Raw genomic sequence first — 27,631 nt, forward strand, 5'->3', positions numbered from 1 at the left:
GTTAAGTTACATGATTACAATACAAAGTACAACTGACATATCTAGGTTTAAGAACAAACACAACTAACCCTTCATAAGCATAGAACTCAGCTAGTGGGAGCAGATTAACTTACTAGCAGCAAGGGTTCGATGAACCGTGGGCATCAGTTAGAACGTTTTATAGAGGGAATGGGAAGTACCAGTTAGTGTGCTGAGTGAGTTAAGTGAATGTTGTGTAAGAGGCCTTGTAGAAGTAAGGCTGGGAGAGCAACAACATACAGGAGAACTGGAGGAGGAGCCTGGAGGATATAAAGTTCTTAAAACAGTGCACTTGATATGTAATAAGCACTTAATAAGGTTATGCTGCCAATGTCATCATGATTATCTTCATCATCGTCTGGTATGTCTGCAAAAAATGAGCTCAGGTCTGACACCAGCCTACCTAACCCAGCCATTGTTCCAAGCTGAAGCTCCTCTGAAAAGAGCACTTGTATGATACATTATGGTACATCCACACAATAGGATATTCAACAATAAAATGGGATGAACTATAGATTCACAGAGCAGGCTGGATCAAACTCAGGGGCATTACACCGAGTGAAATGAAAGAAGCCAGTCTCAAAAGGCTGCATACCATGAGTCACTGATCCGACAGTCCATCAAAGGCAAAACTTGTATGGTGATGAAGAACTCATCCCTGGTTGCCAGGGGTGAGGAGTCGGGGGAGGATGTGACTACAGTGGGAGAACGTGAGGGATTTGGGGGGGAAGTGACACAACTTCTGCATCCTGATTTTGGTGGTGGTGGTGGTGGTGGTGCGAGTCTCTACATGTGTTAAAATTCATAAAGCTGTATACCAGAAACAACCAACTTACTGTATGTTCGTTAAAAAGTGTAAAATGAGAACCTTAAGAAGCAGTACTGTGGAGAGCACCCTAGTGTCTAGGCATCCAAGCTGGCCCGGCCCCAAGTGTGGCCTGGATGGCTCTTGTGTCCAATCAGAGGATGTGCGCCCAGGCTTTGTCCGTTCATGGGCCAGTATCACTCACTGACTTTTTTCTTCCTTGTGTTAGATTGGAGCTGGAGGGAGCATCACTGGGATGAAGTTTAACCCTCTCAATACCAACCAGTTTTTCACCTCCTCAATGGAGGGAACGACTAGGCTGCAAGATTTTAAAGGCAACACTCTCCGAGTTTTTGCCAGCTCAGACACCTGCAAGTGAGTAGTTTTAACTCAAGAGGGGAAAGGGCTTCTAGGCTCTCGGTGTAGTTGTGGCGAGAGCACCCGGATCCCATTTCTTTTCCCTAAACCCGGCACAGGGAAGAAAGGGATTAGCTCCTTTTCACCCTTCCCTCTGACTCTTTAGCTGCTATTCCTCTGGGCCAGGTGGGTTCCTGTTTCAGGGATGGGTTCTAGAACCTCAGCTTTTCTCAGCAAGGGAACAGTCTCAGCTCTTCTGTCAGTCCTTCCTGTATCCGACTAGACCTGGATTCTCACTGGACAAGCCAACGTGTCATTAGTCTAAAAACTACTTCAAGCCTGGAGCACGAACTAAGACCTTAAGACTCCATTCCCTGCTTTCACTGGGGTGTAATGACCTGGCCAGCTCCTTGATGGAAGCCGAAATGGATAGAATCATGTCCACAAAGCACTTTGGACTCCCCAAGAGCATGTGGCTAGAGAAATTACAAAATGCTTGTCACTTTGGTTTTCAGTCAGAGATATGACTCTGCCCAAGTGTGTGAGGGTGCGGGGTTCTACCTAGCACTGGGCTGCCACACAGGGGTAAGAAATACAGGAGCAACGGGACAGGTGACAGGCGACCTTACTCTTCTACAAGGAGCCCTCCTCCTGCAAGATGTTTACAAGGGATGCAGAAAGCAGGGTAGCAGAGATTTGAGGGGAAAATGTGAATCTGGGCTCTCCCGACTGGGTATCAGGATCCCTGACGTTCCCCCCACCCTGACCCGTCCCTTCATATCAAGTGGTCTGAGGGACAGAAACAGCAGGTAGTTCCAAGTTGGTGTGGTTTTTCCCCTAAGTGCTCAGAAGGGGGCAGGAGTTCCTTTCCAGCCAGCAGTGAGGAAGAGTTGGGCAGTCCCTGTGTGGAGTGTCCTCTCCTTTGACCCAGAGGGTGGAGAGTGGAGAGAGAAAACAACAGCTAAGTCTTCCTCAGGGCTCCAGGGGGCAGGCCCGGACTTGAGGACTCGCCTTACGGCTCTGGGTTTGGCTGCTTCAGGGACTCTTAGCACATGAGGATCCTGAGCCTAGAAGTAACTGGACAAGTTTCTGAGCCCCACCACCCCCATACCCTTTGTCGGAATGGTGGACGAGTCTTGAGTGCTCCTCACTGGGAGTCCATGACAAGATATTCACTCACTCAACGGATATTTATTGACTGTCTGCTGTGTGTGAGACATGAGCTGCAACAGTGAATAAATGCAACTTGCCTCTGTCCCTAAGAGTCTTACAGCACAATCTCTCCCTCCAGCGTCTGGTTCTGCAGCTTGGACGTATCTGTCAAAAGCCGAGTGGTGGTCACGGGAGACAATGTGGGGCACGTGATCCTGCTGAACATGGATGGCAGGGAGGTGCGTTCTCGCGAGCCCAGGCCCTCACTTTCCCTTCCCAACCCCCAGCCTCGGTTCTGCACCCCAGCCTGAACCGAGCTCTTGTCCGCAGCTTTGGAATCTGAGAATGCACAAAAAGAAGGTGACCCATGTGGCCCTGAACCCGTGCTGTGACTGGCTCCTGGCCACAGCCTCCGTAGATCAAACGGTGAAAATCTGGGACCTGCGCCAGGTTAGAGGGAAATCCAGCTTCCTCCACTCGCTGCCGCACAGGCATCCTGTCAACGCAGGTGTGATATACCAGACCTCGGCCTTCCTGCAGACCCCGCCGACCCGCCGTTTCAGGGCCTTTCCCGCAAAGCGTAGAAGCCACTCAGCCAGGCCTTAACCCCGCACAGCGTTGGCCAGGCCGAGGTCCCGAGCCCTCCTGTCTCTAGCCGCCCTCCCAGCCGCTGAGCCTCTTGGGTGTTTGTTCACGGCCCAGATCACGGCCCTGCCACCTGTCTCTAGGAAGCAGTGGGAGGGAGGTGCCCCTGCGGGCCAGGATAGGGCCCACCTGGGGTCCCTTGAGCTCAGGGGCTTTTCGCTTTGCCAGCTCACTTCAGTCCCGATGGAGCCCAGCTCCTGACTACTGACCAGAAAAGTGAGATCCGGGTTTACTCTGCTTGCCAGTGGGACTGCCCGCCAAGCCTGATCCCACATCCTCACCGCCACTTCCAGCACCTGACACCCATCAAGGTAAGTGATGGTGGGGAGGCGGCGCTGGACAGGGCAGCCGCAGCCGCAGCCCCAGCCCCAGCCCTCTTCTCACCGTGGCTCACTCTGCACCTTTGGTCCAGCTCTGTGAGCCCGTTTTGCTGAGTCTTCGTCATGTCTCTTTGATAAGTGGATTTTCCTGAGTTCTTTCCACGCAGCCCAGGCATTTTCTGAGATCCTGACCCTCTGTTCTGCCCTCAGTTTTGGTGACCTGTGTGTGCAGCTGACCCACGAGCTAACTTGGATTAGTTAGCCAAGCCATTTATGGCTTCTCTAGCCTTAACCCCCAAGGCTTCCAACCTTCAAGTCCTCCATGCCTGCTGCCCCCCGTCCCCCCCGCCGCTGCCAGTCTGAACTCTGCCAGTCCTCCTGCTGCCCAGGTTATACTCTTTTCTAGAACCACAGTCCCTCTTCGGACTTCCGGAGCTCATGCCTGCACTTGTGTAGTCAGGAGAGCACAGTTCAGGTGGGCAGAGCCCATTCCCCCGCCCCCCAGGTTAGACTCCTTCAGCAAATCACTCGCAGTAGGGATCCCAATGTCCTCATCTATAAAGAGGGAATAATAGTATCTGACTGACAGGTGGTGGTTGTGAGTTTGAACCCAAGTACTTAAAGCATGTGGCAACATGCTTGGCGCCTAGGAAGTACTCAGGAAATAATGATTTGGTATGAGAATGGCCCCCACGTCGTACCTCAACCCTAGAGTAGGAAATGGCAGCCCACTCCAGTATTCTTGCCTGGAGAATCCCATGGACAGAGGAGCCTGGTGGGCTACAGGGTCACATAGGGTCACAAAGAGTTGGATACGACTGAGCAACTTAGCGTAGCGTAACGTACCTCACATCTAATCCAAGCTGTCTGTAATGTCAGCCCTTCAGCGGTTGGTGTTCCCGTTGACCCTTTCTTCCTTATCTCCCTCTTGGTATCAATCAGCCAGACCAACTGACAGCATCCCAGGTGTGACCTGTGACTTATTTCCAAGCCATTGCCTGTAGCACCTCTTTCTTCCTGCTAACCGTGTCTTGTCCCCTTCAGAACTTCCTTGAAAAGCTTTCTTGGAAAAATCCCATCCAGTTCTGTCATCCCAGTAGCTGCTCAGTTTGTTTTGAGTGGGGTGATCTGGGAACAGAGAGGTCCTCCCCCGTTTCAGCCACTTGCCATTTTCTACTCAACTCCCTGATGTTGGAGGGAGAGCTGTGGGATGAGCTCAGAACCGAGGTCTAATTTGCAATGCAGATCCCTGGGTCGGGAAGACCCCCTGGAGAAGGGAATGGCAACCCACTCCAGTGTTCCTGCCTGGAGAATCCCACGGACAGAGGAGCCTGGCGGGCTACAGTCCACGGGTCACAAAGAGTCGGACACGGCTGAGCAACTATACCATCGCTTTCGCTCGGGTCGCGCTGATGTTAAAATACTTATCAGCTGGTGCAGTGTCAGAAAATGCAGAGAGAAGGCCTGCATGTGTCCTGAGGATCACAGGAAGGTCAGCTGGGGATTTTACATTTTCGATGGTAGATGCACGTGCACTTCAAAACCATTCTTGTTTCATGTAGGTCTTACCTCTGTTGTTAAATTGCTGGCAGTTGTATTAACCGTTGTTGTCAGTGGCAAAGGTACTTCTGCTGTCCCTCTCAATGCTGTTCTGCATTTACTCCTGTGACCTGCCTCTCCATCTCCTAGGCAAGCTGGCATCCTCGGTACAACCTCATTGTCGTGGGCCGATACCCAGATCCTAATTTCAAAAGTTGTTCCCCCCATGAATTAAGGACGATCGATGTGTTTGATGGAAGCTCAGGAAAGATCATGTATCAGCTGTATGACCCAGAATCTTCTGGTATCATGTCGGTGAGGCCTGGGCCCTCAAATAATAAATGGGAGGAGGCAGGGATTGAACCTCATGGATCAAAAATGACCAATTACTCCTCACATGCCCTTCTTCTGCTACCTCCACTCCCTCCTCATGCTCATCCCCTTGTCTCTGCAGCTCAATGAATTCAATCCCATGGGGGACACGCTGGCCTCCGTGATGGGTGAGTGTACATGAGGCCGGTCAAGCCCAGCCTACTCCCCAAGGTTCAGTGCAGGCTCACCCCAGCTTAGCATTGCTCCAGCCACCCCCAGGATATAGTCAGTGAAGATGGCAACCAGGAGCCCACGGTCTCTTTGGACCGAGGGCCGTCCTTCTCGCTGAGTCTTGGCCACAGCAATGCCTGGCTGCTGCCCGGATTCCTGGTGTCTCCTGACCAAGTGCTAGGTTCCCCACGCCAGCTCCAAGTTCTCAGAGGCTGATGATGGAAGGTGCCTCTGGTCTCACTCCTCCTAGGTTATCACATTCTCGTTTGGAGCCCGGAGGATGCTGGGACTCAGAAATGAGAGACGTTAATGAAGCGGGGGCGAAGCAGGGGCTTGGAGCCCCACGAGGACAAGTTCTTTGACGAGAGGCGGCTTCATGTTAAAGGGCCGAGGTATCAGAGTCCCAGCGTTGGAGCTGGGGCACTGGGACCGTGACATGGGGACCGGACACGTGCGTGGGCTGAGCTCCAGGAACTCCAGAGTTGGCAGACTTGCTGTGCCAAGGGCCTCTGCTGTACGTGGCCTGGAGCCGAGCTTCTCTCCTTTCTCCTCTCTGACACTCAGTGCTCAGGTAGTGGTTTTTGATCTGTGCTCGCTATTCACATGGCCAATAAAACATACCCAGCTGACCTTCTGAGTGGATCTTCCAGCTCCGATCTGGTCAAAGGGCTTCTCAGCTCCCCAGAATGAAGAAAAGGCATAGAACCAGCACTGGGAGTCCCAAACCTTCATTCTCTGGAAGCTGTCTCAGTCCTATTCTGGGCCAGTCTAGAGCTGTTCAGCTCACAACCTAGGGATCCCAGCCCCACTAAGGGTGGGGACAGTGGTTTCAGGATTCTGTACCACAACTCACCGTCCCCTCTCCGCCATCCCCGACTCCCTCCCAAGCACAAACCTCCTTCCAACGGCTCAAGGAGAGGGGTGACAAAGATGCTGAAAGCATCATGTCTCACTGGAGTTAACGGTGGCGTCAGCTGGACAAACCACTGGCTGGCTCCTGGGTGACCTGGCTCCCTGGCGGGCAGTGTTTGTGCCCCCAGTGTTGGGCCGTTCTTCCCGCTAAAATAAGCACTGAGAGGTGAGAGGCAAGACCGTGTCCTTGGGGCCATCTGCCAAAGACTCTGGGTTGGAAGACAGAGCAGGGTTTGATGGAGAGGCAAAGCAGATCAAGCCCCGTCTCCTTCAGTCTTTTTCTCCGAGGTCCTGAGTGAAACCGGAGCACTTGTCTACATTTCACGTCCTTAGAAGGGAGCACGGAGGAGGCAAATCCTGTTTGGAGGAAGCCAGTGTCCGACACAGTACTTGGTTAACGTCGGGCACGTGGATGCCGGGTGACAGGTGCCTCGGGCCAAGCTGAGCCTCACTTGTTCATCTAGGTGCGGTGATCAGAGGGAGGCCCAACCCAGGGTCTCCTGTCCATGGGCTGGGGAGCAGCAACAGTCAGGAGCAAGGGCCCAGCCCACCTCCCCTAGGAGGCAGAGGGAAGGGGGCTGAGTGGTTGTCAGGCGTGGTCCTCCCCATCTGGGACGTGGCGGTAGCCAGGAGGCTGGGCCTGCACCCGGAAGAGGACGGTGAGGAGCAGCACTATGAGGAGGAAGAGGATGGAGCCGCAGACGGCCAAGGCCACGATCACCTCTAAGCACAGCGCCAGGGGAGGAGAGAAAGGTCATGTCAGTGTTCGTTCAGCAAATGTTTGGGCGCCTACCACATGCCAGGTGCCATTCCTACAACGGGGAGACCACAGGTGGCCAAGACACAGTGTCCTGTGTGGCTTTTCCCTTCTAGGAGAGGAGATGCCATGACAGGCAAATGACAGAAAGGACAGGTTAGTGGCAGATGCCGTCGAGAGAACCAAAGCCAGGCAGGTCACAGGCAAGGTGTCACCAAGAAAGCAACACACTGACCTGAGCCTTGGAGTCAGTCAGACACACAGAAGATCTGAGAGAAGAGTGTCCTCAGGCCAGTGGGCGGGGGTGGGGGGAGGTGGAAGCAAATGCAAGAGGGACTTAGCTCGACATGGTCTAGGAAAGAGAGTCAGTATCACCGGAGCAGACCGAGCAGGGCCTGAAGGCCACCGTAGAGAATGTGGGTTTTATTCCAGATGACGGGAAGCCCTTGGACAGTTCTGAGAAGGGTAGTGATGTGAACCGATTCATGTTTTTAAAAAATTTAACTCTGCTGTGCTGACAGACTGGTACGGCCAAGAACAAAATCAGAAAGAACGTTAGGAAGCTTTTCAGTACTTCTGGCAAGAGATGATGGTAGACTGAGCCAGAGCACGGATTTTAAAGACTGGACTGGCAGGATATGCTGGTGGTTGGAGGTGGGGGTCTGAGGAGAGGGCACTCGGAATGGCACCTCGGGACATGCTGTGCACCTGCGTGGCTGAGGCTGCACTAACTAAGGCGGGGAAGCCTTCAGGGAGAGCATGTGGGCTTAGACCTCCACTGTGAGATGGCTTAGCTGACATCCACATAGAGACCTCGAGTCCACAGCTGGATGTGCAAACCTGCGGCTCAGAGAGAAAGAGGTCACGAGGCATAAAAAGAACTTAGCATGGAAATCGTAACATGAGGCCATAGGGCTGGGTAAGCTCACTTGAGTAGAGGGCATCAGTGGGGAAAGAGCCAGGCTGATGAGCCCGGGGCCATCTGCTGGTTAGTGGGGAGGAGAAGCCAGTAAAGAAAGCTGCCTGCGGGGAGGAGGAAGGAAACCAGAGAAAGCAAGAAAGTGGTCAAAGAAGGAGTGACCGACTCCATAACGCCGCTGACAGGTGAGAGGAGCTGACTGAAGAACTGGTTAGCTGGCTTTGGGGCTAGAGGAGGTCACTGGTCCTTAACAACAGTGACTTCTGTGGAGTGGCAGGTGACGGAAGACTGTCCAGTGTGAGTCTGAGAATGAGCGGCAAGGAGGTGACAGCAGAGTCTAGGCAACTCTTTGAAGGATCCCATCCGAAAGGGGGAGAACGGGAGTGGCACCGGAGAAGGAGGTGGGCCAAAGGAGTCTCTGTTAGGCTCTGCAACGGGACTGATCTGGCAGAGCGGCGACACCGAGCACTGGGGCCCACGTGGAGGTCAGAGGAAACGAACCCAGGGTGTAAGTGGAAACGCGGGCCCCCAGCGGGGGCTCACGCCAAGGAGAGGGCCAGGACACCAGGTGGGGGAAGGATGAGATGGTCCTCTCCCTCCCAGCTGCAAGGCTTTCCTCACGCTGTAAGAAGGGCATTGCCTGAGGGTGAGGAGTGCGTCTCAGGGTGGGAAGGAGACTGTCTGGGAACCCGCACCAGGATTGGAAGTGCTCTGGAGACCTCTGGGTAGGAACCAGGAGCCGTTCTGGGCCTCGGCCAGCACAGAGGCAGACGGCAACTCACCTGTGTCTGCGGGCCCGCCTGCCAGCTGGCACTCCTGCAGCCAATCCTTGGGCACGACCGGCTCTGTGAGGCGGAGGAAGTCCTGCAGCGGGCAGCGGTGAGAGCAGCCGGGCAGGGTCAGGGGCCACGGGGCCCTGTGACTCTCATTCCGGAAGTACATCTCCACCGAGAAATTCCTGCGGGTGGGTGGGAAGCACGAGGGCAGTGGCTCCCCAGGCTAACAGCGTCCCCTCAGGCTGCCCACAGCCCCGCCCTCCACTTGGGCGCCCCTCCCGAGGGCAGACTGCGCGCTCCACTCACCCACTGTCCTCCTGGTACAACTCAAACATGTGGCAGGACGCATAGGGGGCCTGCTCGCCGTTGTAGACGCCCAACGCCATGTGCAGAGCCACCAGCGTGGTGTCGTGCTATAAGAGGAAGGGCTTCCCATCAGCACCGCTCCCCCCCGCCAACCCCAGATACCGAAGAGAGGAGGAACCCAGCTTCCGCGTGCCCTGAGCCCCCTGAGGGCCGTGGGAGCTCACCGCAGAGTAGACCAGCAGCTTAGGGAGCTGGGAGGTGGTTGCCATCAGCGTCAGGTTCTTCCGTATCTGAGCCAGCAGGACGCCTGAGGGAGAGAGTCCCCCCGTATCAGCGGCTGCGGTCTTCACCGTCTTCCGACCGACCTACCTGAGGGCCTCTCACCCTCTGCCAGCCCTGGGTCTGATCCCAGCAGAGAGGACACGTCAGAGGAATCCCACTTAAAAACTTTCAAATTTACAGAAGGAAGCAAGATAAAACAAGATACCCCTATTTCAACACAGACGCAGAAACCTGCCCATTTATTCATAAAGGGGCAATGAGGCCCTGCCTGTGTTTGAATGATTACTCCAGTTGGGAACAAACGTAAACCTAAGGCTGCTTCAGGGAGCATCAGACGGCGGCACCAGGCCAGGGGCACTCTGTCAGGGGCAAACTCGGAGAACCGAGATGCTGGGAAGGTCTGGCAGCTGGCATTCCCTTGAGCGCTCAGATCAGCGTGTGGCCTGTGTATTACTCTTGGCCTTCTTTCAGAATGGCCCCTGGTGGTCCTTTGGGGGAGGTGGGAAGTTACTTGAGGGGACAGAGGGTTTCCTGATATGGGTGAAACTAAGAATATGAATGGACACACACACGCACACACACACACACAAGATGCACACCAGCCTGTGGTCACTGGTACTAGTGACAGACGTGCTAAGCACCTGGGGGACTGGGGAGGCTTTGATGACTGACGGGATAACTAGGGTTCACTGGTCCTCAAAGAGCGGAGAACTCTTCAGGTAGAGAAGTGAGCGTGTGAGAAACCCCCCTGCAGAAGGTTTCTAACGCTGTTGGGTTCTTTCAGGGGAGTGACATGCTGGTCTTGTCACTTACCCCCCTGCAGCCGGGCCTTCTCTGCCTGCTTGTAGATCCCGAAGAGGAAGCGGAAGCTGAAGTCCTTCAGCCGGCTCAGACGCTGCATGGTTTGGGGCGAGGCCCAGGGCGGCAGGGGCAGCCCGTGTGTCTGCTGTGTGCGGCAGCGGGCAGGTTAGCTCCCCGGCCCCGGCCAGAGCCTCTCCCGGGAGCAGCTCTCTTCCCCGCTGGGATGGTGCCTGCGTGTGTGTGAGGGGAGGCAGAGGAGAGGCAGAGGGTCTGGAACCGGGAGACGTGGTGGAGGGTGTTGAGGAGGCAGGGAACAGGAAAGGAGGCTCGGGCCCCAAAAGTGTGACTCAGCAGAATGGAGTCGGATACCACGAGAGCTCTGGGTGGGGAGAAGTGGGAACTGCTGACCATCAACAAACTTGTTTCCCACTCTGAGGTTCTTTCTCACCCATGAGGGAAATTCTTCTGTTTCACAAGAGGTGGCTTGCCTGGACCACCCCAGGGGCATGGCATCCAGGCACAGTGTTTTACTTGGCCTAGCCATGCAGGCCTGCCAAGCTGTGAGAGAAGACCTGAGCCGGCTCACCTCGCAGAATAGCGTGTCGTAGACATTCCAGACAGTCTCCAGGGACAGGTCCGTGAGCCCCGTCTCATTGGCCACCATATCCAGGAATTGCTATGAAACACGATCAGGGGGTCAGTCCTGCCCGGGGCTGAAGGTCGGGGTGGTGCCCTCCACTTCAGCCCCACTCACTGCATTCTGAACACTCTCGTTCTGATACTCGGGCATCCGCCGGGTCTCATTCTGCAGCTGTTCAAAGCGGGGGCATGGGCCCAAGGGGAACTTCAGCAGCTGCAGGCCAGAGTGGGTAAGCAGAGGCAGAGAAGGAGTCAGGGATCAGCAGGCCAACGGCCAGAGTCGTTCCTACCGTCGCCTCGAGGGAAGGGCGGGCCAGGCTTACCCTGTCCTCGGCAACGGGCACAGTGTGGACGGGGATAGGCTGCCAAGAGATGTTTGGGTTAAAGCGCTGGATCCCGTCGGGCGGGAAGAGTCCAGCCAGGTTGGCCTCCGCACTCATAAGCGTCCGGTCAAAGTCTGTGCTTCGCACATAAACCTGCAGAGATGACAACACCAGTCCCACCTGTGGGAGTTGGGGGGTGGGGGCAGCTCTGGCCTCGCAGTGGAGCCCCAGTTCTTGCTGTTCACCCAGCAAATTGTAAATCCACCATGCATCTGCCCCTCTCCCCTTCTCTGGCCTTCCCCACCCCTCTTCCAGCCTAGACTGGTAGGGTTGCTATCCCCGCCATCTGCAAAGAATTCCTGCAGGAATGGCTATAGGTCAAATGCCACTCCCAGTCCGAAGTGCTTACTCAACAAGGCTCTCGGGTCTGCCGGCCTGCCTGGTTTATTACAACACCTGTCTCCCTTATCGAGGCCCGGGTCCTGGGGGCAGAAACTGTCTTTAATCACACACACACACACACACACACACACACACACACACACACAATGCCCCCCTCCCCACCCTTAATAACTGGCTTAGAGAGTAGGAGAGGAAATAAGATGAGGAACAGAGATAACTACTTGTGAAAAGAGAGGAAGAAGTGAGAAAGGGCAAAATCAGGATAGGGCCGGCCCTCAAGGAAACAGTAACATGAGAGATAAAGATTGGATCTGGCTGACACACTGTTACACACAGTGCCAGCACAGTGCCTGGCCCGAAACAGTACTTGGAAGGAAAGCCTGAGTTACTTCACAGAGTCAGAAACTACTCTGCGAGGCCCTTAAGTCTGGGCTTGGATGCTTGAACAGTTTGGCTTCTTCCCAAGCCAAGCAGGGGCAACTCAGCCTCCAGAGTTTTGCTCCAGACAGCCCGTGGACGTCTCGTCCTGCAGCTGTAACCAGAGATACATGGAGGAAGGCCACAGTGCCTGGGTCACTGGTAGTCTCCCTGAGGGCAGAGAGTGAGAACAGCCGATCCCCGCTCCCTCTAGAGTTCCCAGCCTTACCTCTTGTCGGTGGTAAGAGGTGTTGAGGAAGCCATGGTAGCGCTGTCGCAGAGCCTGGCCCAGCTCCCAGTGCTGCAGCATCCCCTCCTGTGGGCAAACCCAAGGGTTAAGAGGCCCAGGGGGAGGGGGATGGCTCATGAGAACAATAGGGCTTAGCCACGGCTGCTTTCCACCTTGTGGTTGGAAGCAGGAGTGGGTTAATCTGATCCCACAAGTCGTTTATTAAGGGGTTGATTGTGCATGCATTGTGTGTGCTCATTTTAATCTGGGCACGGATGAAAGTAAGCTGAAGAAATGTGGCCAAAGTTAGCATGCACATGGGGAAAAGCAGTTTGGTGAGTTCTGCAGCCTGCTCCAGAGGTCACCGGTTCTACAGCTCATCCTGAGAGAGAGCTGGCTCCTGACCCACCTTGGTTAGCTGACCAAAGCCCTGGGGCCATTTGTCTTCCTGATGGGGGTCCTTGGGATATGCTTTCACTGGAGAGCGGTCTCCATGTCGGTACAGCTGAGGAAAGAAAGTGGTTAGCCCAGAGGTCAGAGGGTCTCCTTGGTGTGGACACAGAGCCAACCCCTGCCCCATGTTGAGAACCTTAACTCTACCCACTGTGAAAAACCCCAACCTAGAAGTCACTAACTTCTTGCAGCCTCCAGAGACTCTAACTTGGCTAAGCAATGCCGCTGGAGACGTTGGGAAAACCGAAAGTACAGGAGGGAAAGGGAAAGAAATGAAAGCAATGCAGGTGTATGTGTGGGGTGGGTGGGGGCGGGGGAACTGGGAAAAAAAATCACCAAAGGTTGCTTTAGAAGTGAATCTCTTATTAATCATTGAACTACATCCCAGTCCCAAGGCAGACTCACCTATCTATCCTCTAATACAGAACTCCGTGCACCCTGCCCCCCACCCTAAATACCCCAGGGCGTCACAAAAACTGCGAACCCTGGCCCCCAACCCCGCAGGCCAGTCGTCTCCCCACTACTCCAGACCCCAGACCCCAGCAAAGCCCCGCCCCTCCCTCCACCAGCAGGCCGGTGCCCACCTAGCACTGGCCAGCCCTTGGCGACCCCATCTCTCATTACCAAAGTAACGAAACGCAGAGTCCGGGCCTGGGTGCGTGGCATCACCATCAGGTTCACACCAAGAATGAGCTGGAGAAGAGCTGCCCGGCTCCAGCCAAACCGCCTGCCCGCCATCACCGCTGTAGTCTATGCAGCACAGAGGCTGGAACCCTCTGGGTGACACTTGCAGCAGCCACCCGGACGCACCCTTAAGAACACACGCCGGAAGTCCGCTCGCCGCCATCTTGGTAAAGGCGCGGGGCAGGGATGGTGGGAGGAGGAATCCCGGAGGGAATTCCTGTAGGAGGTTCGCGATCCTGCCGTGGAGGAGGAGCGTGGGAATGTAGCGCGACCTCGCCCTGCAGAAAGGGTTTGAAGACCTCGTCTTGGTAAAGAGACCCCTGAACGTGGATTTTGCCTCTGCTCACAGAGACCCCCGTACCAAGGTGGCTCTTGTATTCGGCTGGACCGTGGCCGGGAGAGCGAGCGCCCCCTCGGGCCTGGGGGTGCTTCCGGGCTTGACCTAGAGCCAGAGCCGGCGCCGAATTGAGGCGAGGGGTGGCCCAGGGCGGCTGTCTCCACACGCCTTACTTAGGGTGGAATTTGAGCCTTGGCCCGGGCTCTTATTCCCTGAAGGAAGGCTTGTTCGGGGTGTAGGGCACAGGGTGTACCAGCCCTTTGGACTTCCCGTGTGCCTGAGGTTGGTCCCAGTCTAGCCTGCTGCTCATTTCCTGAGCAGAGCTTAAGGTGCTCTCTCACTTCCCCTTCCAGTCCTTTTCCCTCTCCTCCCACCCGTCCACTTCCAAGTTTTAGATGATTAGAATCAAGATGCCGTGCCTCTTCTCAAAGGGGTTGGGTTGCACAGGATGTTCAGGCTGCAAAACCAAAGCAGTGAATCCTCAGGGGAGACGTTTCAGACCAGTGGGGAGATATAGGGGTAAGGGAAAAGAGAATATCATACAGTAGGAGTAGATGGGCTTTCCACAGAATCAGACAGAGGCCCGCTTGGCACTCATTGCTAGGATATAGATGCAGCCAGTCTGGCTTCAGATCTTTGTGACTCTGAACTTGGGGAGGGACTCACTGCTCCAGGAAGTCAGGTCAAAGGCCATTGAGATGCTTTGATTCAGATCTGCCCCCTAGTAGCCAATTACCTCAGATCATTGGAGAAATAAAACCTGATCAGAACATGTGGAAGAAAGCAGAGTCACTATTTTGCCCCAGGACTCCAGATTGAATTATTTACATGTATTTCAGGATCTAAACTTTGCTTCCAGAATTGTTACGGAGGAGTGAATAGAAATTGAGATCTGAAGGCTGGGTAGTCAAAAAGTTCTTAGCCGTATTTAGTCACAAGCCCCTTTATGAATTAGATGAAAATTTAGTCTCCTCTCCTCCAGAAAAATGTCCACACACAAATAGAATTTTGCACACAATCCCAAGAAGTTCATGAAGACCATTAATAAGCTTCATATATCAGCACCTCTGAATCCTTGATGTAACCTAGTCCCCTTTTCTTCACAGATAAGAAAACAAATCCTAAGAGAGGAAGTGACTTGTCCAAGGTCACACAATTCAGGAGACTGGATTAAAACTCAAGTTTTCTGATTTCTATTCAAATTTTCCTTATAATGGGCTATTTCTCACAGGCTACTCAAACTGCATTGTTTAACTATATTCAGTGGCCCCCAAATATTTTCAATAAAGAGATTTCTAGCAAAGGAAACCTTTTCACGTGGGTGGGGTTGAGTGGGACATGGTTAATTGGCAAAATTCTGCATATTAATGGGAGTTGTTGAATATTTCATTTTAATATGCCCCTTACTCTCCTTGCAAAGTAACCAGACTGTTGTGATATCAGAGTGTAAATCCCAGGCTTACTAAATTTTGGCACGTAGAACAAAAATCCCTTAAATTCATCTTTTGCTTTTCTTCCCACTTGCTCAAATATTTCTGTTTTCTTTGTGCCTGCAAATATCCAATGTAGGAAGTATTGATGGAGAAGATATTATTTCAGTTTTGATGGTGAGAAATAAACCCAGGAAGGGTGAGGATTGCATCACAGTGCATGTTAGAGCCGAGAGCAGAGCCCTGGCTTCTGGACCCCCAGCTTCCGCCTGTTTTCCACCAGATGGTTCTGTGGTTCCCAAACCTTGGTTCTTAGCTACAGCTGCTAAAAGAATGGATGTGTAGATGGATACATGGGCCTCAGTTCAGTTCAGTTCAGTCACTCAAGTCGTGTCGGACTCTTTGGGACCCCATGATTTGCAGCCCGCCAGGCCTCCCTGTCCATCACCAACTCCCGGAGTCCACCCAAACTCATGTGCATCGAGTCGGTGATGCCATCCAGCCATCTTATCCTCTGTCATCCCCTTCCTACCTCAGGCCAAATAAATCAGAATCTCTGAAAAGGAGGCCAGGTTTGGGAACCACTGCTCTACCCTTTGTTGGCAGAAGTGAACCTAAATCCGTGTGAGTTCATTGTTTTTCCCAGTTGGGAAGGTAGTTTTGTGTAATGGAGTGAGGTGGAAATTTTGTTTGAGTTTGAGCTTTTGAGTCAGCTACACTTGTGTTCAAATCTGAGATTTCCCCTCCTGCTAGTAACTACCTCTTGGGGTTTTATATATAAGGAGAAATAAAATAATACATGCAAAGATAAATGTATGTCGTAGGGCCTAATAAATGTTACTTTTCTTTTTTTCCTTTCTGCCATCTGTATCATCTCTGAACTCACCGACCTGGAATTCCTGGGTTCTTCCCTGTCCTGTGACTGGGGGTTTGAGAAGTTACTTGGTTGGCCTGAAAGATGACCGCCCCCCCACCCCCCACTCCCCACACTTTGCAGCCTTCCAGAATCGTGAGGGAGGCAGCAGGAAGCACTTGCCCCCCTCCTCCATACCACCAAGTGTACCCTGTGGCCTGCTTCACGGGAGCGCTTTGAGGGGAGTTATCTAGTGGTGCATGTGACCACGGGCTGGGGGATGTGCCTGTCTTGGCTTCAGATTCCCTCTGCAGGTTGTGGGGAGCTGGAAGATCTTAAATGGAGCTCCCAGGCAGGATGCCTCCTCTCGGGGTGGAGGAAGCACACAGGAAAGCCCCCTCGGGAAGGGGAGGCCTTGCACCTGACACCTCCTGGAGACTGGTAGATAGGTTTGGGGGTCTGGCAAAGTGAGAAGTGATGCCCGCTGCAGATAACTGACTGCTGGCCCTGGCTTGGGGAACATGTCCCAGTCCTTAGTCTCCAGGACCCCTGTGGAGAGACCACCAACAGGTTTTGGTCTTTGCCCATTTTGCACTCCCCTCATGCGGGGGAGGCTCCTGAACCCCTGTAACCTGAAGGGGTAACTCAGGCAGTCACGCTTCCTCCTCCTCTGAGACGAGGCTGAGGCTGACTCCCTGACGTGGGAGAGATGGCGCCCTAAGCTGCTTGTTCAGCAGCCGGCTCTGGCCCAGGTTAGAGGGTGACAGAACCAGCTCGTGTGTGGTCCTCGGTCCTGGCCTATGGGGAGATGAGGGCGTGAGGAGAGGAGTTGAGGATCTGGAGTGAACGAGGGTCTTCTCCCGACTCCCAGAAGACAAGTCATCAGACCCCAGACCAGAGTTCCACCCGAGTGCCCATCACCAGGTGTCTCAGTGGCACCGCTAACCCTCCCTGTGCACTGGAGGAGGAGGGAGCCGAGAGAGGGTGTGCGTGCTTAAGACGGAACCATTTCAGTTGCCCAAGAGCCAGAGTCCCTGGTTTTTTACTTTCCCAGGACAGCTGGGCCTTGTGCTCATGACTCAGAGATGCCCAGCCTGGGGTGCCGGCCTTGTGAGGGGATGACCTTGTGATGAGAGGGAACAAGAGCAAAAGCTGGAGGCAGAACTTTGAGATGGGGGATGTCAGAGGGGCTTTTCTGAAATGTGAAAATGAATACATGGGCAGATTTTGCAACACTGCCCAGCCTGCTGTCTTCTCAAGTTTTGGTCCCCAACTTCCACCCGTTCCCCCTGTCCCACCCTGAGCTTCCTCCCATCTTTCACTAAGCTCCTTTCTGTTTCTGCTTGCCTGGTGCCTCTCCCACCCAGTTCCCCCCACCCCGTGTCCACTCTTGCCCTGCTCTCTCTCCTCTTCCCTGGTGCCCTGTTCATATCCGTGTCTGTCCCTCTGGCTGCCCGCCCTGGCCTCCTGTCCTTCTCTGCTTTAATGTGGGACCCATGGGAACTGGAGTTCACAGCAAAACAGGAAGAGCCTGTGAGCAGGAAACTGGGAGTGGGGCGGGGTGGTGGGGGACAACCAGCAGTAACCTCAGCCCCTTGCTTCCCACATCTGCACTGAAGCATCCCCAGGGCCCTCTGCCTCTCCCACTGCAGCACCCCAGCCACCCCCCACCCCCGACCCCGCTCCCGCTTTGCCCATCTCAGTGCTTCACTGGTCCAGCAGACCTGAGAGGCATCCCGGACTCTGACGCAGGAGAAAGAGGACGGGGACTTGAGTGAGGACATCTGGATTCCGATCCCAGCTCAGCCACTGACTGTGTGTGGTCCCGGAAAAGGCTCCGCCCTGAGCTCAGTGTTCTCTGAGAAGAAAACGGAGCTCAGAGTTACTGTACCCTCCCTCCCTCCTGGGACGGCTCCAAGGACCAGAAGAGGGGGATGTATACGGAAATAAGCACTGGAAGGTTAATAGTGTTCAGAGCCAAGGTGATGGGAAGACCCATTGCTGAAGGAATTGGGAGGCTGATCACTGCTACCATCTCTAGTACTCTTACTGGGTGCGATACATCTGATATATTGTTTAATTGCCACGACAACCTTCTGTGGTAAAAATCATTATTATTATCCCTGTTATAAAGATAGGGAAACAGGTTCAGAGACATTAAGTAACAGTTAATCAAGTGCTGTGTGCTGTGGTTAGTTGCTCAGTCGTGTCTGACTCTGTGACCCCATGGACTGGAGCCTGCCAGACTCCTCTGCCCATGGGATTCTCCAGGCAAGAATACTGGAGTCGGCTGCCATGCCCTCCTCCAGGGGATCTTCCCCACCCAGGGATCAAACCCAGGTCTCCTGCATCACAGGTGGATTCTTTACAGCCTGAGCCAGCAGGGAAGCCCACTTAATCAAGATCACACAGAAAATAAGAGGCAGAGGCAAGGCCCAAATTTGAATCCAAAACCTGAGCTCAGAGCCCCTGCACTGAAGCAGTGTTGTGGGGATGAAACTGACTCGAGGTAACAAGTATAGGATAGAAGAGGATCATGCTGTTTTCCTTGTTTACTTATTCATTCAACAAACAGGACCACAGTACCTACTCTTGTTTCTTTCTCTATGTCAGGTTCTGTTTCAGGGGAGGTAAAATCAATAAAATGAGGCGTCCACCTTCAGGGTAGACCTCGGTGTTCCAGGCAGCGGGGCAGGAAGGCAGGGATATGGTCTCAGGAGCAGCGGGACAGGGCCTGCCTTCACTTGTGATGGAACCGTTCCTACATACACACCCTCTCAGGTCCTCCGGGCTGGTACCCAGATCTACAGCCTCCCATCCCAGACCATCCAGTGCTGAAGCGACTTCTTTCCACCCCAGCCCCCCCTCCAACCTCTTCCCCTCGCGGAGGGCCCCCACACCCCCCGCAGGGCACCCACAGTCAGAAACTCCCTGAAGGCCCAGCAACCTGCCCGTCTCCACCCCTGGAGATCTCCTGCCTGGAGATGGTGGGGAGAGCTGCTCAGCCCCTTCCCGAGGCAGGGAAGGCGGAGGAAGACTGGGAAAGCAGGCTGGGGCTCGGTGTCGCAATTCCGGGCCGGGCCGGGACCTTTGCTCTGCGAGATGTCTCCGGAGGGGAGGGGACGACTCTGGAGGCTGCGGGGAGTGGGGTGGTGGTGGGGGGTGGTGCCTGGGATGCAGCGGTTTGTGTAAGAGCCGCTCCGAGCCGCCGGAGTGAGGAGAGGAAGGGGAGACCCGCGGGCCGCTCTGCGGGGACATGCGGCCGCCGGGCTCGGGGGGCAGGGGCCGCGGTGGCGCCGGGCCGAGGGGGCGGCCGGCCGGCAGGGGCGGAGTCAGCGCCGGGGGCGGGGGCGAGGAGGCCCGGGCTCCAGTCGGTCGGCACCGGGCTCCCGGCCCCTGTCTCGCTCAGTTTGGGCGCCTCGGCCGCCGCCGAGGCCTGCGGACCGGGGGACTGCAGCATCCTGCTTTCCCAGCAAGGGGGCTCCAGAGACTGCCCCGGCCGGGGAGTCTGGCGGCCCGGGCACCGGTGGGTCTGCGCCTCAGTTCTGCCCTGGGGCTCTGCGTCTGCGTGTCCGGGAGTGGGGGCGGGGGTGCGGGGTGTCTCGGGGCTTTAGAAAGGGGGTCTTTGGGGAGCAGCGAGGGAGGGTGGTGATGGAAGCGCAGCGCTCGCTCTAAGCCCCAGAATAACTTGTCGCGATCAAGGGAGGAGGTCCTCTATGTGAACTGGGGTGACTCCCGGAGGCGAGAATTTTGTCCCGGGAAGTGGCAGGAGGGAGGTTTGTCTTAACTAGCGGTGTTTATCGCTGGGTGGAGGGAGTCTGGATCTCAGAACTTGTCCCGGGTTCGGCCCAACGCCTGCGGTCCCCAGTGCAGGAGTAAGGGGAAGGGGCTCTGACAGAAGCCGGGCGCGGGGGCGTCAAATGTTCCCTGACAGCCTGGAGCGGGGCCTGGGGAGAAAAGGTGGCACGGTAGCCAAGACATGAGAGTTTTCAGGTCGGAGAGACCAGAGTTGGGAGTCTACCTCGGCTCTACCGCTGCCTAACTGCGTGGCCATAGGCAGTTTTCTTCGTGTCTTGTAACTCCAGTTTCCTCATCTGGAAATTGGGTTTAAGAGTAGCTCTGACATCACAGGGATGTTGTGAGGAAGGCATGGCAAGCCTTGGCACAGGCGCTAACACATACATGGCAGGTAAACATAAGCTGATATGTGAGGATAGATAAAAGGCAGGATCAGGAGGGGAAGGGACCCAGTTTGGGAATAGTGTAACCTGGATCCTTCCTGCAGGACAGTCCCTTGGTAATGTCCAGGGCTCCGGGAAGAGATGTCTTTGTGGCTGGAGGCTCCTGTGCCTGATGTTTCTCCTGGTAAGCGTCTTCACTCCAGCCCTCTCCCCTGAGCCTGGGCGCTGGCTCCTCTCCTCCAGCGGGAATCAGCCTCCTACATGACCTGCCTTCTGCCCACCCCTGGAGAACAGTTCAGAGCTGCTCTGGGTGTTGCTGACCTCCTTCTGCCCGGGCTGCCTCTGTGCTGGTTCTCGTGCCTGGCCCTTGCAGATAACCTGCCATCCTTCTCAATCCGGGCTTGCTGCTGGGGAGGCTTGGCTTGTCCAGGGCTTACCCAGCTTGGCTTTCAAGACTTCTGTCTGATCTCTGAGATGGACGAACTTCAGCCCCCGCCCAAAGGACAGAGTTTAATGTCCTCATTTAAGGCATTGAGGTGCAGGGGACTACAAGTGGCTCACTCTAGAGCCCATAACAATCCCAGGATCCCAGAGCCAGAGCCAGCGTTTTGCTGCCCTCTGTGGGCGGAGATAGACTTGCAGTTTCCCAGGAGAATGCAGGAGGGGTGGGGGGGGGCCTGAGACCCCTTGTGTCTCTCTTTCGGGGTTCAGATTCTGCAGTGGAGCTGTGGGAACCAGATGCACAAGATGCAAGCAGCCAGCCCTTGGGAAGCAGCAAGTGCATCCTCAGGGAGGAGTCCAGCACGCCGCAGTCCGCTGGGGACACTTCGAGGATGGGGCTGGAGGCGCCAGAGCCCACGGCCCTGCTCCCTGGTGTAGAGGCCCCTCCAGAGTCCACAGGTGAGGAGCTGCCAGATTTGGAGGTGGGGGCTCCCTGGATCTGGGATCAGGACTCTTTACCTTATGAGATCAGGGTTAAGTCCAAAGGCTTTGGCGTCAACTAGACGTAAGTGATCTGAGTGTAAATCTTGCATCTGTCTTAGGCTCTTCACTCCAGTACTCTTGCCTGGAAAATCCCATGGACAGAGGAGCCTGGTGGGCTACAGTCCATGGGGTCGCAGAGAGTCGGACACGACTGAGCGACTTCACTCACTTTTAGGCTCTTCTGAGCCTCAATAAAATGGAAATAATAAGAGCACCCATCTCGTAGGTTGTTGTAAGGATCAGCACCTGTAAGGGCTCAGACAGTACCTAGGACAGCGTGGCGTATGAGAGCTACTTTCTTAGAATAGAGAGACTAGTCTTGGTATAATGAAGTGAATGAAGGTCACTGAGTACTCAGGGCAGTGGCCAACTGAGCACTAAGCCTTCTCCCCAAAGAAGAACATGAAGGCTCTTCCCTGCATCCAGAGCTTCGTCCACAAAAGCGGAAAAAGGGGCCCGCCCCCAAAATGCTGGGGAACGAGCTGTGCAGCGTGTGCGGGGACAAGGCCTCCGGCTTCCACTACAACGTGCTGAGCTGCGAGGGCTGCAAGGGGTTCTTCCGCCGCAGTGTCATCAAAGGGGCACGCTACGTCTGCCACAGCGGGGGCCACTGCCCCATGGACACCTACATGCGCCGCAAGTGCCAGGAGTGCCGCCTTCGCAAGTGCCGCCAGGCGGGCATGCGGGAGGAGTGTGAGTGTCTGGACACCGGAGCTGGGGGCGGTTAGGCTGATGGGGAAGAGGGGACATGTGGCTGCTAGGGTCTGGGGGCAGACAGGCAGCTGAGTTGCAGGCCTTCCTAAGAGTGGATTAAAGTTTCTTCTTTAGGGACTTCCCTGATGGTTAGGACACTGAGCTTCCACTGCAGGGGGCTCAGGTTCCATCCCTGGTCTGGCAACTAAGATCCCACATGCCACATGGCATGTGTTTTTTTTTTGTATCTTCTTTGTCTTTATCCAACACTCTCCACTTTTCTGGAGCCTCAAACTATTCCTGTGCCCCATCCCCGTTTCCTGTCTCCCCACTTCTCCCCTCCTCACCCTGTCCCGCTCTCTCCTCAGGTGTCTTATCAGAAGAACAGATCCGTCTGAAGAAAATGAAGCGGCAAGAGGAGGAACAGGCTCAGGCCACATCTGCACCCCCGAGAGCTTCCTCACCTCCCCAAGTCCTGCCCCAGCTCAGCCCAGAGCAGCTGGGCATGATTGAGAAGCTGGTGGCTGCCCAGCAGCTGTGTAACAGGCGCTCCTTCTCAGACCAGCTTCGAGTCACGGTACCTGAGAGACTTGGGGAAGAGACGGCTGTGCCCAGAGCCCCAGGTGGCTTCTTGACATCCAGCTCAGGGCACTTTGTTTCCTTCCTCCTTGCCTTTCCGGGCAGCCTTGGCCAATGGCACCAGATCCCCAGAGCCGGGAGGCCCGTCAGCAGCGCTTTGCTCACTTCACTGAGCTGGCCATCGTCTCCGTGCAGGAGATCGTGGATTTTGCCAAACAGCTGCCAGGCTTCCTGCAGCTCAGCCGGGAGGACCAGATCGCCCTGCTGAAGACGTCTGCGATTGAGGTGACTGGCGGGGACAGGGGTGAAGGGAGGACCTGAACAGGATGTCTGTGGGAGGAGCCTCCAGCCAGCCCCCTGGAAAGCCGTGTCCTCCCCGCTACCCCCCGGCCCGGGAAGTAGGGTTGAGGGGCTGCCCTTTGCTCGAAGGTGCCCTGGCCCGAGACCAGCCTGATCATTGTGTGCAGGTGATGCTCCTGGAGACCTCTCGGAGGTACAACCCTGGAAGTGAGAGTATCACCTTCCTCAAGGATTTCAGTTATAACCGGGAAGACTTTGCCAAAGCAGGTGAGGACTGAGCTCACAAAGGGGCTGGGCTGGATGGACACATGCATTTTGTCCCATCATGCAGGGGGTCCATAGTGACTACAGAGCTGCAGGCCCAGGGTTTGAGCGGCTCCAAAGGGAAAGACCCACCTGTTTTTCCAAGATGGAAAGTTGAAATGCTGATAGTTTTCCCTTAACTGCCCCACACCAATTCCTGGTCTCTGTTGCATTAGGCCATCAGTTCTCAGACTGTGCTCCCAGGAACCTGAGGCAGGGTTTCCACAGTGTCACCTTAGAGCAGACATATCCTTCACCCTAACTTTAGCCAAACAAGAAGCTCCATTTAAATCTGCATTATATGTTGTGCTTATGAATAATATTTTGCTTGAAGAAAAGCTAGGAAAAATCCTCGAAAACCTCACTGAGCCCTTTAGTAGTCAATCACGAAAAACCTTTCACAGACGTGCTCTTTAAGGATCATGCGGACTGATTTCCTCCTTTTCAACTGCGCTTTCTGAGGAGCCGTGGCATTGGCGTTAAAACACAGCAGACATGCCCAGATGGGGCAGTTTTAGGATAAGAGGGAACACTTCTGTCCCCATCCCATAGCTGGAGTACTTTCTCCAAGAATTAGTTCACACTGCGGTTCTCTAGCTGATGTTTGCTTGCAGGCTAAGCAGCGTTGGTTTCCTCATATTCGGTTGCTGCTGATGTTTGTGCTGTGGGAGAAGGGTTGGAAGGTAGAAGGTGTTTTGGAGAGACCAGACTGAGGCTGAACAAGAGACTGAGTGGTTTAACACCTGAGTCAGTGGGTCTGTAAAATAGGGCTGATGCTGACTCCATTCTCAGGTTTGGAGGATCCTGGTTTCCAGGGCAGAGTTCAGAAAGGTTTCTGGTGACTCAGGCCAGCTCTTGTCTGGTCACAGGCCACCCAGTGAGCTTTCTAGGTAGGCCTCTCTTCACCATAGGGCATGGGAGGGCTGTGTGGGCACCTCTAGCCTTCTATAGCACCCGGTGCGCTGCTTGAACGTAGAGACACCTAATAGGAGTGATGTAATGACTTTTTCCTGCTTTAGAAGCCCAGCCCTGCCCCCTTTCTCTACCCAACCACGGCCTTCTCCTTCATAACATCCTCCCTTCTGAACCCTTGCCTGTTTTCACGTCTGCACGTATCTTTCGGCACTTACGGACTTGGGCTATCTGAATCTGCATCTATGTATAGATTCGTTTATATAAGCGGTTTTCATGTCGTGGTGTTTGTCTTTCATTTCTCATGTTTTCAGTGAGGGGAGCGGTGCTCTTTGGGTAGGTCTCCCTCCCCCTCTACCTCCACCACCACATACTGCACGTACGTGTGAGTGGCTAGTGACGTGAGCCGACCACAGTGGGGGTGCTCACTCAGCGAGCAGCAGTGGACCCTCACAGGAGGTGAAACTCCAAAACTGGCTCGTCCTCCCAAGGGGCTGTTCAGCGCCGTTCAAGGCTGGACACCTCACCAAGAAGGGCTTTCTAAACAGAGCTTGTCCATTAAGTGTATCAAGACACACTTGATAAACATCGGGGTGAAAGTACAGGAAGTGACTAATCGAGAAGGCTGGAATGGAAAAGTTAGCAGATGGTTGCTAAAAGACATCTGAGAAAACCTAGGGGATGGGTAGGGTGGAGAGAGTTTGACTGTGTTTGGGAGAAACGTTCGTTAGAACGCTATCCTTTAGAACAAGTCATGATTTATTGAACTTCAGTCTTCTCAGTAAGAAGACTGGTTCTATTTTTTTTTTAAATTTATTCAACACTTATATGGCAGTTATTTTATGTGCCACTCATTATTCTAAGGACCCATTATGAGATAGGTAGTATTATTTCCATCCTAGAGATAGGAAAACCAAAGCCCAGAGAGCTTAAATAACTTACCCAAGGTCACACAGCCTAGGAAGTGGTAGAGCCAGGACTCAAACCCAGGGAGTCCAACAACAGAGTCCACACCCTCAACACACTGCTGTCTCCCCTGTGATGGAAAATGAAATGTTGCTACTATTCAAAGTAAGGCCACTTGTCAGTGAAGAAGTCTTTTTGTAAACAAACATAGAGTTGCGTCTATTTCTAGTAATGTGGGGCCCTGAAGAGTTCTAAGAAGAATTCTAACAGAATTATTATTGTGATTATTTAATTTAGCATGTCCTATATGCTGGGTTCAGTGCAAAGGGGTCTGTATGCTTTACCATTTAACCATCACAATTCTGTAAGTTCAGATATGATTCCCACCTCACATAAGAGACTTAAAGAGGCTAAGAAGCTTATCCAAGGTTACACAGCAGAGCCTGGGGACTTCTGACTGAGTTTCCTGGTATCTTCCTAAATTGAGCTGTGCTGCCCATGTCATGGGACTCACCTGGTGGCTCAGTGGTAAAGAATCCGCTTGCCAGTGCAGGAGACCCAGCTTCAATCCTGGGGTCAGGAAGATTCCCTGGAGAGGGAAATGGCAGCCCACTCCAATATTTGTGCCAGGGAAATCCCATGGACAGAGGAGCCTGGTGGGCTACAGTCTCTGTGGTTGCAAGAGAGTCAGACATGACTTAGGGATTGAACAACAAAGCCCATGCCACAGTCCCCAGCCTCTCTTCTTCCTCCCCAGGGCTGCAGGTGGAGTTCATCAACCCCATCTTCGAGTTCTCCAGAGCCATGAACGAGCTGCAGCTAAATGATGCTGAGTTTGCCTTGCTCATTGCCATCAGCATCTTCTCTGCAGGTGTGGAGGAGGGGCGAGAGGGAAAACCAGCGAGAGACTCAAACCAGAGAGGGCTGCAGGCGCCTTAGGGCAACGATCGTGGGGGTGGAGGCCCTTGCTGTGTTCCTGTGGGATAGGAGAGGTTGGGTGCGGCAGGTCCCTATTTCTGGGGTTGTGATTTGGGGTATGGAAATGAGACCCTGGCCAGACCTGCCACTCAACTCTGTTGGTGACCTGTAGACCGGCCCAACGTGCAGGACCAGCTCCAGGTAGAGAGGCTGCAACACACATATGTGGAGGCCCTGCATGCCTACGTCTCCATCCACCACCCCCATGTGAGTCTCCCCACTGCTCCTCCTCCGTCCTCTCCACAGCTCATCCCCAGAAAACCTGCTGTCCCTTCTAGAACCCCTCCCTGACTGCATCGAGCACAGACACTTCTCTGCCTCTCCCGCAACTCCCCTACCCCTGGCCCCTCTTCCCTGGGGAGAGACAAAAGGCCCTACTTGTCCCTCTCCTTTCCTAGGACCGACTGATGTTCCCAAGGATGCTGATGAAACTGGTGAGCCTCCGGACACTGAGCAGCGTCCACTCAGAGCAAGTGTTTGCCCTGCGCCTGCAGGATAAGAAGCTTCCCCCGCTGCTCTCTGAGATCTGGGACGTGCACGAATGACAGTTCCTCCTCCGTGTCTTCTGTTTTCCTGGGCTGGATGACTGAGGCTGGGTGGCTGCCTCCTAGAGGTGGAGCCAGATGAAGGACAAACATTCCTGAGGGCTGGGCAGAGGAGATCCTCACGTGGCATTAAAGGAGAGTCAAAGGGTTGGGAGTTCTGTGGCTGCTGAGTAGTCGGGATAGCCACACTGTGCTCCACGTGAACACTGTGTGAACCCTGTCAAATGGATGAACCTGGGGGCCCCTTTGCACTAGGCTCTCCGGGCGCTGCCCATGCTGCTTCTACCACTTCCTGTTTTTCCCCACAGGGCCCCCAGAGAAATTCTGCACTGTCCCTCCTTGGCTGTAAGCGCCTTGGGGCTGCCACATTGAGAGGTCTGGCACTGTTTGTATCAGTTCCCTTCAGTTCAGTCGCTCAGTCATGTCTGACTCTCTGCGACCCCACAACTGCAGCACGCCAGGCCTCCCTGTCCATCCCCAACTCCCGGAGTTCACTCAAACTCATGTCCATTCAGTCGGTGATGCCATCCAACCATCTCATCCTCTGTCGTCCCCTTCTCCTCCCGCCTTCAATCTTTCCCAGAATCGGTCTTTTCAAATGAGTCAGCTCTTCGCATCAGGTGGCCAAAGTATTGGAGTTTCAGCTTCAGCATCAGTCCTTCCAATGAATATTCAGGACTGATTTCCTTTAGGATGTTTGTATAGGAAGACCAAACTGAATTCAGAAGGATAGAAACCGATTTCTGGATTGGTGGGTGGGAGTGGGGGCCCGACCACCGGAGGCGGGAAGCTAGTGTGTCCTTGAGGGTCCGCTTCCAGACTCAAGAGGAGGGAGGCAGGTCACAAAGTGACAGCCTCGGCCGTGAGAGGGGACCTCCTTTTACAATTCCCATTGCGCCGTAAAGGGTCAATGAGGTGCTGAGGCTGGGAGGCCTGCTTCCCCTTCAGGAATCCCGGTGGGATCGCGCGTTGTCTTTCTCTGGGGGAGGGGTGTTGGATTTATTTTTCAGAACCAACGCCTCAGTCGCGCACCTGTATTAGCCCGTGCAGGTCCAATGCCTCGATTTTCCTGAAAATCAAAGGACAATAAGTCCTTCCTCTTGGCCCGCAGGCCCTGTGGGACTGGGGCGGGGGGGTGGAGGGGGGGTGGGGGTCATGTCCTCTGAAGCCAAGGGGAGGCTGCCGCGTCTCGGGTTGAGCCTCTCAGAAGGGCTGGACTGCATTTCCCAGCGGGCCCCGCGCGCCGCCCACGCCCCCTTCCTTGGAGCGCACCGGGCGTAGGTGATAACGCGGCCGCGCCTTCCGGCCTCAAGCCGCCCGGCCCCCCCCCCCCCCCCCCCGCCGTCCCGAG

At 54.6% G+C, this 27,631-nt stretch overlaps 3 protein-coding genes across 12 annotated transcripts in view; 2 read left to right on the top strand and 1 right to left on the bottom strand.

Moving 5' to 3' along the window:
• DDB2 (damage specific DNA binding protein 2) overlaps positions 1–6,008 on the top strand; it is a 35,958-nt gene extending 29,950 nt beyond the window's left edge. Inside the window, exons 4-10 of one of the 3 annotated variants that reach the window (XM_019974997.2) lie at positions 1,053–1,198; positions 2,472–2,571; positions 2,663–2,840; positions 3,146–3,288; positions 4,987–5,151; positions 5,291–5,336; positions 5,630–6,008. In XM_019974997.2, coding sequence (XP_019830556.1) covers positions 1,053–1,198; positions 2,472–2,571; positions 2,663–2,840; positions 3,146–3,288; positions 4,987–5,151; positions 5,291–5,336; positions 5,630–5,679 — 828 coding nt within the window. In that variant the 3' untranslated portion in view covers positions 5,680–6,008. Of the gene's footprint in view, positions 1–1,052; positions 1,199–2,471; positions 2,572–2,662; positions 2,841–3,145; positions 3,289–4,986 lie in introns of all 3 variants that reach the window. The other 2 variants (XM_019974995.2, XM_070804180.1) reach the window with 2 other exon arrangements.
• On the bottom strand, positions 2,352–13,381 carry ACP2 (acid phosphatase 2, lysosomal). Of its 3 annotated transcripts, none has more exons than XM_019974999.2 (11): positions 13,220–13,381; positions 12,552–12,647; positions 12,143–12,229; positions 11,095–11,274; positions 10,887–10,985; positions 10,719–10,808; positions 10,145–10,274; positions 9,274–9,356; positions 9,050–9,156; positions 8,750–8,925; positions 2,352–7,014 (listed from the first exon to the last, which is right to left on the bottom strand). In XM_019974999.2, the coding sequence occupies exons 1-11, from the start codon at positions 13,331–13,333 to the stop codon at positions 6,881–6,883; spliced, it is 1,296 nt and encodes a 431-aa protein (XP_019830558.2). In that variant the 5' UTR covers positions 13,334–13,381; the 3' UTR covers positions 2,352–6,880. The 3 variants fall into 3 exon arrangements, with proteins under 3 accessions (XP_019830558.2, XP_019830559.2, XP_019830557.2); XM_019975000.2 differs by having other exon boundaries at positions 10,145–10,277; positions 11,095–11,247; positions 13,220–13,380; XM_019974998.2 differs by having other exon boundaries at positions 10,145–10,277; positions 13,220–13,380.
• Positions 13,382–13,564: 183 nt separating this feature from the next.
• Positions 13,565–26,429, top strand: NR1H3 (nuclear receptor subfamily 1 group H member 3). 6 transcript variants are annotated; one of them, XM_070804178.1, is made up of 10 exons: positions 13,565–13,587; positions 20,185–20,264; positions 20,792–20,980; positions 21,461–21,757; positions 22,126–22,334; positions 22,442–22,621; positions 22,804–22,903; positions 25,515–25,628; positions 25,848–25,942; positions 26,134–26,429. In XM_070804178.1, exons 2-10 carry the CDS (start codon positions 20,222–20,224, stop codon positions 26,278–26,280), a joined length of 1,374 nt encoding a protein of 457 aa, XP_070660279.1. In that variant the 5' UTR covers positions 13,565–13,587; positions 20,185–20,221; the 3' UTR covers positions 26,281–26,429. The 6 variants fall into 6 exon arrangements, with proteins under 6 accessions (XP_070660279.1, XP_019830562.1, XP_019830560.1 ...); XM_019975001.2 differs by lacking the exon at positions 13,565–13,587 and adding an exon at positions 19,241–19,425; XM_070804179.1 differs by lacking the exon at positions 13,565–13,587 and adding an exon at positions 19,241–19,425 and having other exon boundaries at positions 21,464–21,757.
• Positions 26,430–27,631: the final 1,202 nt, after the last annotated feature.

Source organism: Bos indicus, chromosome 15 (genome assembly GCF_029378745.1).
Source record: "Bos indicus isolate NIAB-ARS_2022 breed Sahiwal x Tharparkar chromosome 15, NIAB-ARS_B.indTharparkar_mat_pri_1.0, whole genome shotgun sequence".
Taxonomy (NCBI): Eukaryota; Metazoa; Chordata; class Mammalia; order Artiodactyla; family Bovidae; genus Bos; species Bos indicus.